This window comes from Salvelinus sp. IW2-2015, linkage group LG19 (genome assembly GCF_002910315.2).
Source record: "Salvelinus sp. IW2-2015 linkage group LG19, ASM291031v2, whole genome shotgun sequence".
Classification (NCBI taxonomy): Eukaryota; Metazoa; Chordata; class Actinopteri; order Salmoniformes; family Salmonidae; genus Salvelinus; species Salvelinus sp. IW2-2015.
Window position 1 is genome coordinate 23,826,143 of NC_036859.1, and position 13,374 is coordinate 23,839,516.

The 13,374-nt window shown below is 40.7% G+C and overlaps 1 protein-coding gene across 4 annotated transcripts in view; it reads right to left on the reverse strand.

The window, feature by feature from the left end:
• The window catches only part of LOC111979770 (receptor-type tyrosine-protein phosphatase N2), a 189,051-nt gene that overhangs the window by 22,143 nt on the left and 153,534 nt on the right, over window positions 1-13,374 (reverse strand). For all 4 annotated transcript variants that reach the window (XM_070448912.1, XM_024010465.2, XM_024010463.2 and 1 more), the window contains 3 exons: window positions 8,987-9,193; window positions 3,550-3,697; window positions 3,039-3,112 (listed from right to left, as the gene is read on the reverse strand). In XM_070448912.1, coding sequence (XP_070305013.1) covers window positions 3,039-3,112; window positions 3,550-3,697; window positions 8,987-9,193 — 429 coding nt within the window. The remainder of the gene's footprint in view (window positions 1-3,038; window positions 3,113-3,549; window positions 3,698-8,986; window positions 9,194-13,374) is intronic.

Sequence of the window (13,374 nt, forward strand, 5' to 3'; positions counted from 1 at the left end):
AGCCAATTTAGGTAGCCTGTTTTTTTTGTGTTTTGTGGTGGTTGTATCCTGTGTTAGTGTTTTCACCATACGAGACTGTTTCGGGTTGTTTGTACTTTTGTTATTTTCTTCAGTGTTCGTTTTGATGATTTATTAAATATATCGTTATGGACACTTACCACGCTGCGCATTGGTCCGACATTTCATACTCCTCTTCAGAAGAGGACGAAACCCGTTACAGTTGGGGTCAAGGCCAGGAACACAAGCCTTTAAGATACTGAGGAATTATTGGGTAAGACAAATCCGAAAGTTTAAATCTGATTATAATGTAAAGACTTTCAGATTGTAATTGAACCCGGCTAAATTCTGGAAAACTGTCAAATCCCTGAAGAGTTCTACTTCCTCCTCTCTGCCACAACAAATTCATTCAGACAATGGCCTTATTACGTAAAAAAATGCCATCATTGATGCATTTAATCAGCATTTTATTTCAGCGGGCTATCTCTTTGAAATAACTTCTAAGCATATTCACAATGATATTTGGCAGGATGCTAATAGGGAAAACTTGCTGAATGACTTGCTGAAGGATCAGAGAATTTATAGTCAAAGCTTTTCTTTTAGGCTATTTACAGAAAAAGAGGTCCTGGATGCTTTGCTAGCAATAGGCAACAAGAAATCCACAGGGGCTGACAAATTGGATCCTGGTCTGCWTAAGTGTGCAGCGCCCATCATTGTTTGCTCAATAACCCACATTTTCAATTTAARATTGTTATCAGGAAATATTCCAAAAGTATGGAAATCAGCTCTTGCTCTGCCACTCCACAAGCGCAGGGATAGTAGTGATCTTAATCATTATCTCTCCATTTCAAGACTTCCTTGTCTAGCTACGAATCTTGAATCCTTGGTAAATGTAGACCTTTTCTCTTTTTTTATCTGAGAAATATGTTTTGAATGTAAACCAAACAGGGTTTAGGCCMGMGCATAGCACTATTACAGCAACCACTTCAGCTSTTATTGATCTTGTCAATGCGTTAGACACTAAAATGAAATGTGATGCTTTGTTTGTAGACCTGTCAAAAGTTTTTGATACMGTTGATCATGCTATTTTATTGAATAAGTTGTCTTCAACAGGCCTGAGCTCTGACGCCTGTTCATGATTTCATGATTATCTTAGTGACATAACTCAGGCCATCGTGATTGATGGGGTTGAGTCTGAATTTCTTGAATTACATAAAGTTGTACCACAGAGGTCGATTTTGGGACCTGTTCTCTTCACTTCTTTATATAAACACCATTGGTCAATCTGTTTAAAATTGTAAACTTAATCTATATGCGGATGATAATATTATGTATGCTACTGCCCCGACTGTTGATCTGGCTGTGTTAAAACTACAGTCAGATTTTATAGCTATGCAGGAATCCATTCCTGATTTAAAATGTGTGCTTAATAAAGGGAAAACAAAATCCATGTTGTTTTAAAAATTTCATAAGAATGTTTCCGATGAACTACATGTTCACTCATTAGAGGGTTCTCCAATCAAACGTGTTCCCACATATAAATATTTAGGCATTTGGATTGATATGGATTTAACGTTCAAAAAACATATAGATGAGCTGGTTAAGAAGCTAAGATTAAWWATWTTTTTTTTCTACAGCAACATTTCCTGCCTTCAGGAAGCAGATCCTTCAGTCAACGTTTTTATCTGTTCTTGATTATGGTGATGTTATTTATCAAAGTGCAGCTGCTACTACTCTTAAACCTTTGGATGCCATCTACCATAGTGCCTGTCGTTTTTTTACAGGTGACAGTTTTGATACTCATCACTGCAGYTTGGCTGGACTTCACTAAAGACCCGTAGAGCTCTACATTACTCCCTTTTTGTTTACAAGTCCCTACTTCATAAACTTCCATCTTATCTAACTTTGCTGTTGAAGTATAGACACCTGATTTGCCTAAACCAATCCTGTGAACGGATAACTCTTGAGGTTTCTAGCGTCTCCAACGAGCTAGGCAAAATTKAAAATAAATGTAATATTGATGTTCTGGTGTCATTTGGGCAATTTCAAGTATTGATTTGGGACTTATTTGTGGATGAATGTAACTGTTTATCTGGGTGATTTGTGCTGTTATATTTTGTGATTCCTATGACTATGTTTTTGTATTTTAATGTGTTATATATGTATACTGTAAGTCAACTGTAAGTGCTGTTATTGTTAAGTGTAAACATCTAGGAGCAACATCAAGGCAAAGGGTGGCTACTTTCAAGAATCTAAAATCTAAAATATATTTTGATTTGTTTAACACTTTTCTGGTTACTACATGATTCCATATGTGTTATTTCATAGTTTTGATGTCTTCACTATTATTCTACAATGTGGAAAATAGTAAAAATAAAGAAAAAGCCTTGAATGAGTAGGTGTGTCCAAACTTTTGACTTGTACTGTATATTTGGGGTATAATGTGTATATTTATGTTGTATTATACAAGGCGCATTTGTCTCAATATGTCTTCCCTGTTAAAATAAAGGTTAAAGAAACATTTTAAAATCTACACTGATTGAAGTGGATTTAACAAGTAACATCAATAAGGGATCATAGCATTCACCTGGTCAGTCTATGTCATYGAAAGAGCAGGTGTTCTTAATGTTTTGTACACTCAGTGTATATAGGCAACATCAAAGCACAACAAAACTGAACTGCATAGCTGTGAAAAACAGTACACAGTAACACAGACATCAACATTAGCATAATTCAAGGTCAATAACAGTCACAGATCAACTGTGCTTTCAAAATGGGGGAATGAATAGGGTGAATCATGCGCGGTACCCTTCCCCACCCATTCCCCATGTGAATATTCACTCATTATTTCTAATAAAACAATCATTAATATTCAACGCACGAAACACAGTGTGCATAAGCAATACCAGGCATCTTACTAAAGCTAAGCAATCTGTTTTATCAAATTGTATATTGTAAAGCACTGCTTTGCTTTAGTTCGTTCTAAAGTACAGCATCCCAACACTATAAAGCAGAGTTTAGTATACTGAAAAGGTACTTACAATTGGGCTGGCATTGATGTAATCTGAATTGCTGTGGCTGTTTTCAACCTTCAAGGCAATTCTTGAGTGATCATCTGAAATATAAATGGAGGAATTTATTYCACCAACTCAACCTCCTCTACAAGGACTCATCACCGTGCTCGGCCTGCCTGCAGTGTGTTATAAGCACTGGAATGCTCAAATACTCAAAACACCCTCAAACATAACCTTTAAGCTATCACTCAAACCTAAAGCAAACCTGCTCCATATATCTTATCATTTGAAATAGTCTCAGATGGGTGCAATTGACAGTAGCATGATATCTAACAGGAGGAGAGCTTACAGGCCTTGTGACCTGGGGTGATCTAGTGGTCTAAGCTGCTGCCTGATGTACTGCTGTGAGCATGGGTTCAAATCCCATTCACTGCTCTTTTAGCACACTCTTCTACCTTTCCTCTCTATCCAATAAACATGGAACAATACGGAAGGAGTGGGACTGCCCCACTCCTTTAAAAACAGAATAATAACTTACAGGCCACCACAGCATTGGAGCGGTTCTTCTTTGTGTTCCCGGCCCCCAGGCCTGTAGTGGAGGCGTTGGGCTCAGCCTGATACGCACACAGAGCCTCCCACTCCTTCTCCAGACGATTCTTGTTCTTCAGGTGGTCCTCCATGTAAGACTAGGGAGGAAAAAGAAGACATGGAGTCAATATGCATTCAATAACTATAGTTGTACCCATCATGTCAGTTGGTGTGTATTCCTCCTCAATGTAAGACTAAGGAGGTTGAGGAAAGAGAATATATTAACCAGGTAAGTCAATTGAGAAGACATTATCTTTGACAATAATGATCTGACCAAGAAGGAGCAATGCAAAGAAAGACATAAACAACTCAAAATTGAATATTCCTAATTCAGCAGGAGTAATTATGAGCTAGTAGAAATGTTCTTATAATTATATGAATAATAATGCTAATGTTTTGTGCCATTTGGTTCCGAGGTGTGTGTGTGTGTGTGTCTTTATTATTGTTATCTATGGTCTCTATTATCTATGGTCTCTATGTGGTACTAGCGGTATAGATGTAGGATCAAAATTGTATCACTCTTTTGTTGCTGAGAAATGTATTTCACAGCAGGAAATGCAATCTTCTACTGTATTTTAGGTTTAAAAAAGACTTCAAAAGTTAGTAATTTCCACTTTGAAATTTGACTTGATTTGCCCTAACAAAAAATGTATCAACCCCTACAAAAATGTCCATAAAAGCTGCAATATGTAACTTTTTGAGCAACCCTACCAAATCCACAGAGAAATGTGTTATAGACATTTTATTCTCATTGAAAGCAAGTCTAAGAAGTGGAAGATCTGTTCTATGTTTTGCGTTCAGAYGTTTTGTTTTTGCATTTTTTACTTTCGGTTTTGAAAATATATTTCACCGTTTAGATGGTACAATGATTCTCTACAATATATTACTTGTTTTGTCACAAACTGAAATTAGGCGAACTATTCGAATTTTAGCAAACAGGAAATGGCGGAGAGATTTCTGCATAGTGCATCTTTAATTATAATCCACATAATAATTCAAATTTGCTGTTGCTGCATGATTATTTTCCTGGTGTAGAAAACTGGCTCAAATGAAGAAACTACATCTGTAATCAGGAACAGGAATAGTTCCCTCACAATGATAAGCCATTCAACCGAGCCCATTACCTCTCATACTGTATTCATCATTAAGTCAGGAGCACTGACTTTGATTAACTGCCACTAATGAGATTGTCAAAGCTAAATGTGAAACCTACTGTAGCATGTTTTAGCACGGGGGCCAAAAGGGTAGACTAGCTATTGTTCCTCTCTGTTGATAGAGGACAGTTGGACTGAGATGGTTGTTGGACATCAATGATTATCCAGGGTCCATACACAAACAGGCAGGAAACAATCACCAGAAATGTCTCTTTAAAGCTGCATTATGTCACTTTTTGGGCGACCCAACCAAATTCACATAGAAATGTGAGTAATAGATCTGTCATTCTCATTGAAAACAAGTCTAAGAAATGGTAGATCTGTTCTATGTGGGCTATTTCTACGCTTCCCAATCTTAAATTTAGTTTTTGCGCCTTTTACTTTCGATTTTGTTCAATATTTTTGGTTATTGAAAGATATTTCACAACGTTTTAGATGGTACAATGATTCTCTACATTTCTTGTTTTGTCACATAAACTTAAATTATGTGAACTATTAGAATTTGTATTAATTAAATAAAATAGTCTCCTAAAACGGACTCAATGTCTGCGTCAGAAATGACACCCTATTTCCTATGTAGTACACTACTACCATACTACCCATAGGGATCTGGTCAAAAGCAGTGTACTATATACAGTAGGCTGCCATTTAGGACACAACCCTAATGCAATTCTATTAATAACATAAGATTACAAATGAGTGGGGACATAATCTGGATTCATGTTCATTACTCAAAGAGGCTTAATAGACTTTCTCTTAACAGGGCACTACTTGACCAGAGCCGTATGGGCCCTGGTCAAAAGTACTGRAGTGCACTAGGGAATAGGGTGACATTTTGGATGTATCCTTGTCTGACTCTTACTCACTATGATATTGTTTTTTCAATGTGGAATACAGCATACAGAGATGATCAACACACAAACACACACACATTCCATTTAACAATGCTACTTTAATCCCTGCCCACACTACCCCGGCACACCTCGGTCTCCATATCATATCAACACATATTACATTATGTGCTGACACACTGAACACAGTCTGGGAAATGGGCTACATTTTTTAGCAGGGCACGAATTCATGGCCCTTCCTTGATTTAGCCCCTTATCGAATAGCAGCTTCGTTCTGTACTTATCTCCTTCCCAAATACCCCCTCCTCTACCCCTGCATCCCCCCTCCTCCACCAGCCCTACCTGCCAGGGCATCAGAGAGACACACTCTCCTCTGTGCTAATGCCAGAGTAATGGGGTTTTGTACTGTGTAAAGGGATTATTGCAATCCAATCAGGAGGTGCTGAGATCACCATGTGTCAGGCAAACACTGGCTAATCCCCTTACTGCTGGGTTTACAGCTGCCAAAGGTGCTCAATAAAATCAGAATGAAATAACGCTCGATGAGGAASTAGCGCTCGGCTCAGGGCTGCTCAGAGCTGTCGATGACGTTGAGGCAYGGCTAGAGCCTCGTAATGAACTAGAATAGAGCACCTGGGTAGGAGAAGGACATATGCACATACTGTATAAGCAGTTTGGTTTGACACTGATGGAGMGGTTCACAAATGGCACCCTATTCCCTATATACTGTAATSCACAACTTTTGACCAGAGCCCATCAAATGGAGTGCACTAAATAGGGAATAGGGGGCCATTTTGGASGTAGACATGGAGATGCCAGGAAAAGGAACTAGCGTACAACTGCAACTTACACAGTACAGTGAGGTAGCTACAGTATAACATGGTTCCAATAAAGCAAGTTTTTTTGAAATCCTGGATTAAGTTTATATGGGATATGTCCCAGATGACACTACTTTTGACCAGAGCCCATCAAAGAGAGTGCATTATAAAGGGAACAGGGTGCCATTTGGGACACAGACATGGAATAGGGGGTATCATGGAAGATTAAGACCTGCTCCTAAACACATATTGTGCTTTCCAACATAAATGTTCCCGATAGGCTTTTCCTCTGACACTGTCCTGTATTAAAGTGATTAAACAACATATTACTTCATATACACATTGTGCCTGCGACATTGTGGTGTAAAGTAACACGCCAAATTACACCTCAGCACACACCCTCACACTCAAAATAACTTCCGACTTGGCGGCTTCGCAAACCCCTAATCTATATAGACTCCAAGCAGTATAATCTATAACACTTACTGGGCCAACAACAAAAGACAAGATAATGTGCTTTATATATAGGGCAAGTTAATCCGCTTAAGGCACAGCCAAGTCTCTTTATGAAGTCATATTCTGAACAAGTCACATGGGAAAAAGTAATACATTAACATAGATAAGATGGTGCAAGCCATTTCTCAAATTAAAATCAGTTGGGGATCATGATGTTGTGGGATTTGAGCTTTACAGAAGGCAATTCATTTTGAGTGTAAAAAACTTAGTAAGCAATTATGCTTTTTTTCTGACACCCACAGTTTTAATACAATGTACTGTAAGTATGCAGCTCGTACTGTTGGTACTGTCTTTCTGTACTGCTTGTGAAAACTCAATATCATTTCAGAATAGTGCTGGTCTGACTCTGGTCATATGATATGTCTGAGAAAACTACTCAGAACATTTACTGTGGCTAGATGAACAATCACTTTTAAGAAAGGGCATTTGAGGGCATTATGGACTTCAGTGTTGATGTCCATAAGAATTGCTATGGTGTTTGGAATGAATACAGACCCCTAAAAACATTTAAACTAAAATACAGACTTCTAAAAACATTTAAACTAAAATACAGACTACTAACAACATATCAACTAAAATACAGACCCCTAAAAACATTTAAACTAAAATACAGACTACTAAAAACATTTAAACTAAAATACAGACTACTAACAACATATCAACTAAAATACAGACCACAAAAAACATATAAACTAATATACAAACTACTAACAACGTATCAACTAAAAGCTTATCACACACAGTACTGAACAAAGAAAAAGTATCCCTTGACCTGAAAGCTTCAGGAAAAACAAAAAAGGGAAACATCAACCCTTCTCTATCAAGAAGATGGTATTATTTTTATTTTACTGGATCACAGTAGCAGTTGTTGTTGTTGACTGCATTTGGCCTGTAGTTGTACTTCTATCTCTAAGACAGACAGTTCAGCTGTGAAAGAGGGACCCCATGTGAGGAGATGAAAATGGGAGGGAGAGAAGAGAGGGGAGGGAGAGAAGAGTGGGAGAGGAGAGAAAGAGGAGAGAAGATAGAGGAAAGGGGGAAGAGGAGAGAGAGAGGAAAGGGGGAAGGAGGAGAGAGAGAGGAGAGGGGAAGGAGGAGAGAGAGAGGAGAGGGGAAGGAGGAGAGAGAGAGGAGAGGGGGGATTAATTGCAGAAGAGAGAGGCGTGCCCCTGGATCTGCCCAAGTCTCTTGCAGAATGTAATGAAGCAGGGCATTCAGGATGGGGGGCGGGGCCAGGGGCACAGTCGGCAGTGGGAAGGCAGGGAGCGTGGCTCACACCTGAAAAATTTGCCAGTATAATGAACACTGAAAAGAACCTCTCCAATGACGACCTCATGGCCCAGTTCATTCTCATATTTAAACTGGCGTACATGAGAGGACGGGACAAACAATTTGACTGATCCGTTGAAAATGGGCTCAGTTGAGTAGCAGCACATGTTACTATCTGCTGCCAAGGAGATGTCCAAGGTACTGAAGCTCACAGAGCTTTCTCTCATGTTACCCTGCTGCTCCACTCACTGCCAGTCAGTCAGAATAGCACAGCCAGACAGAGGGTCAACCGTTGTGTGTGTGCGTTCATGTGCATGTCTGTGTGTCTCATATACTCCCAGCATAAATCTCAGGGGCAATTAAGAGCTTCATGCCAACTGAACACATCCCATGGCCCTTCTATCACTGTGAGAAACATATGATGCATGTAGACTCAGAGCAGGAGGACAGAGTTATGTGAAGAATAGCTATGTATTGCAATTATGGTAGACTGAGTTTTTCAGAATCAATGGATATTTTAATCTGTGGGAAAAGAAGACATGTGGAACAAGCCTGCTCATGAAAATGTGGCTGTAATGAGATGAATAGAAACAAAGAGAGAGATGGTGCCGGAGAGAGAGAGAGAGACAGAGTAGGAGGAGAGGAAGAAAGAGACTATGTGCGAGAGAGAGAAAGAAAAAGAAAGACAGACGGGATAGAGAGAGAGATGAGACACAATGACAGACAGACAGACAAACAGTCAGACAGTCAGACAGAAATAAGGATATTGTGATGTTTACCAGGATCATGTGTCCAGTGGAGATGTCCATGTTGGAGTGGACGGGTTCCTCAGACCAGGAGGAGGTGGAGCTTCGTGCCGAGGGGCTGACCATGGGCCCCCCGTCGCTGAATTGGGACGACACACTGTTGAGCCGTGARGACACACTGTGCATCGGCTCTGGACGCTCCGCCGGCGGCTTGACCGACATCCGCTGACGACACAGCTCCTAGGAGCAGAAAGAGGGACACGGGTAGACTATGAGCACAGTAACAAAGTAAACTSACTTATTACGTGAAATACATGTTTTCATATCCTAATGTTTCTTAAGACCTACCTATACAGAAACAATGTATTTTTATGGTATACATTAAATWGATTATTAATAGGCTGTTTAAAATATAAACTCAGCAAAAAAAGAAACCAGAACCCTGTCTTTCAAAGATAATTCGTAAAAATCKAAATAACTTCACAGATCTTCATTGTAAAGGGTTTAAACACTGTTTCCCATGCTTGTTCAATGAACCATAAACAATTAATGAACATGTACCTGTGTAACGGTCGTTAAGACACTAACACCTTACAGACGGTAGGCAATTAAGGTCACAGTTATGAAAACTTAGGACACTAAAGAGGCCTTTCTACTGACTCTGAAAAACACCAAAGAAAGATGCCACTGTCCCTGCCTAGCTGCGTGAATGTGCCTTAGTCATGCTGCAAGGGAGGCATGAGGACTGCAGATGTGGCCAGGGCAATTAAATAGCAATGTCCCTGTGAGACGCCTGAGAACAGCCACTACAGGGAGACAGGACGGACAGCTGATCGTCCTCGGCAGTGGCAGACCACGTGTAACAACACCTTCACAGGGATCAGTACAATCCGAACATCACACCTGCGGGACAGTACAGGATGGCAACAACAAAACTGCCTGAGTTACACCAGGAACGCCACAATCCCTCCATCAGTGCTCAGACTGTCCGCATATAGGCTGAGAGAGGCTGGACTGAGGGCTTGTATCCCTGTTCTAAGGCAGGTCCTCACCAGACATTCACCGCAACAACGTCGCTGGACCAGATAGGACTGGCAAAAGTGCTCTTCACTGACGAGTCGCGGTGATGGTCGGATTTGCGTTTATCGTCGAAGGAATGTGCGTTACACCAAGGCCTGTACTCTGGAGTGGGAATCGAATTGGAGGTGGAAGGTCCGTCATGGTTCTGGGGCGGTGTGTCACAACATCATCGGACTGAGCTTGTTGTCATTGCAGGCAATCTCAACGCTGTGCGTTACAGGGAGACATCCTCCTCCTCATGTGGTACCTTTCGCAGGCTCATCCTGACATGACCCTCCAGCATGAACTAGCCACCGCCAATGCTCGATCTGTGCGTGATTTCCTGCAAAACAGGAATGTCAGTGTTCTGCCATGGCCAGTGAAGAGCCCGGATCTCAATCCCATTGAGCATGTCTGGGACCTTTGGATCAGAGGGTGAGGGCTAAGGGCCATTCCCCCCAGAAATGTCTGTGAACTTGCAGGTGCCTTGGTGAAGAGTGGGGTAACATCTCACAAGCAGAACTGCAAATCTGTGCAGTCCCATGAGGAGGAGATCATTGCAGTTACTATTAATGGCAGCTGGTGGCCACACCAGATACTGACTGTTACTTGATTTTGACCCTCCTTGTCTCAGGGGACACATTATTTCCATTTCTGTTTGTCACAGTCGTTGAAACTTTTCAGTTTGTGTCCTCAGTTGTTGAATCTTATTTCATAACAAATATTTAACGCATGTAAGTTTGTCTGAAAATAAACGCAGTTTGACAGTTGAGAGTACGTCTTTTTGCTTGAGTTTATGATGTTCCTAAGGCGACATAGGGCTGCTTCTTGCATTTCCAAACGGTTTGGTGTTAATTGACCAACTCAAGGAAACGGCGCGTCGCTAAATTTACGTTCACTATTATAGACTACCTTTGGGAGTGCACAGTTCACAATCAGATTGATGGTTTGACGATGTCATATAATTTTTGCTAATTGCGCACGTAACATTTACAGGTTTGCATTTCTATCAGCTTACATGATTGTTTAGTGGCTTGCACGTCTAATGAAAATACAAAAGGCATATACTAAAAGGCCCTTCTGTTAGATCATTTTACGTATTTTGATCGAGCATGTGTTCAACCTGGTTATTTCAGTAATACTCGAAATTAGTTATTACATTTTCTCCAAGACATGTGTTCAATTATATTTTCCTGCTTCATGATCTGGGTTGCATTCCAAAATGGCACCATATTCCTTTTCGAGTGCACTCTTTTGACAGGCCCAAGGGGAATATGGAGGGAATAGGGTGCCATTTAAGACGCAACCCTGGAGTCAGTCCTGTTATACAGTTTATGGTTTGATCACCAGTGTTGTATGTAGGGATGTGGAGAAAGTTGTGGAAAACAAAAACCCTTCGTCAAAAGATACATCTGTTCTCCAGTGTGAGGCCAGAGAACCAGACGATGAATGATCACTTTTCTCTTAATACAGTTTCAAATTATAACTTTTTGCTCAGTTCCAGCTGAGTGAGGATATCTGTGGGGGTTAGCAGTGATGTAGCCTAGCTAATGTCAGAGGACATCTGCTACACCATGCTCCAGTCATTAGGAGAGAGATAATCAATGATTAAACTTGCTGTGAGTGACAACACAAGTCATTTCACCTCCCCTTCATATCTCCACTACTCTCTATTCTCCCTCTGACCTTGATTCTATTGGCTTCGTCTAAACCATTAACCATAGGCAAATTAGGTCTGTCTGTGTTACCATTACAACCATGTACAGCTTAGTACCCATTAACTTGGCTTAAGGGGTATATTGGTGTGCTTACACTCTGCTTCGAGGTTTAAGCACAACAATATCTGCAACAGTTTAGAAAATATACAGGAATCCAGCTAGTCCATATTCCTATTAACATGCTAAGAAGTCTCAGGACGTATAAACACGTGCAATCAACAAAAAAATCTCTCTCGCTGCCTGGCGTGATCTGTTCTTCGTTGATGATTGCTTCTGTCTGCCTGCGTTCCTGCCTGCCTGTCTGCGTTCCTGTCTGCTTGTCTGTCTGTCTTCCTGTTGTCCTGTCTGTCTGTGCTGTCTGCTGTCTGTGTCTGTCCTGCCCTGTCGGATGCCTGCCTCTGTGCGTGACCTGTTCTATATCTGCCTGCTCTGCGTGACCGTCTATCTGCCTCCTTGCGTTGACCGTTCTGAGTCTGCCTGCCTGCCTGTTGATACTGCTTGACGATTGTAATTCTATTCCGCGTGCATACTCCCTCATCGGCTCTAATAGCCATTGTGGATGTTCTGTCTGTCTGCCTGCCTGCCTGCGTGGACAGCATTTCTATCTGCTTGGCTTGACACATAATATCTCCCTGTACCTGCCTGCTCTGCGTCTGTCTGCAGCCAGCTCGCTTATCAGTCCCGTTAAGCCACCAGGGAGGGCTGCCTCTCCCCCATCCCCCCTGCTACAACCCCTGATTACCATGCCCAGACAGCCACAGCGTTATCTGCAGGTTGCTAACATTTTCACATTAGAAACCCAACTCTACCATGCTGAACTTGTACCAGTTAAGAAGTCCTTAATAAAAAAAGCCCGATATTGAAAATGGCCTCTCCTAGATATTCAATTTAGCTGCCTGCAAAAAAGCCCAAATTTGAACCATGCGAGGAGAAAAAATGAAAAACGTTTCCACAAGGTCGGGTTTACATTGATAAAACATTATTTACAGCTTCCAGTATGGCACTGCCCAGGCCAATGGAGAAAATGAACAGCGTCCCAAATAGTACCGTTTATTCCCTATATAGTGCAATTACTTTTGATCCAAAACCTGGTCAAAAAGTTAGTGCATAATATAGGGAATAGAGTGCCATTTGAGATGCAGTTCAGATGTTCCTAGATTTATGGATATTGATTTTCATCTATACACTTAATCAGCAATTTATGCCTCCTAGCATTCCAAATTTGGCACCATATTCCTTTTCGAGTGCACTTACTTTGAGCCAGAGGCCCAAGGGGGAATATGGAGGAATTCAGGGGTGCCATTTAAGACGCAAACCTGGAGTCAGTCTGTTATTTTTTTTTTTTTTTATTTTTTTTTTTTTTTTTTTTTTTTACATGTTATATGTGATCACCCTGTTGTATTGTAGGATGTGGAGGAATGTTGAAAACAAAAACCCTTCGTCAAAAGATACATCTGTTCTCCAGTGTGAGCCAGAGACAGACGATGTTTCATGTTTCATGTTTCATTATTCATGCTTCCAAATTATGTTTGAAAACAAGCTATGGTTGTGTTATGTTATATTTCTCACACACAAATCTGGAATTGAACACAGATTTTTTTGTTTAAGCGTACATTGTAGAAATTAAGAAAAATGTTTCATGAT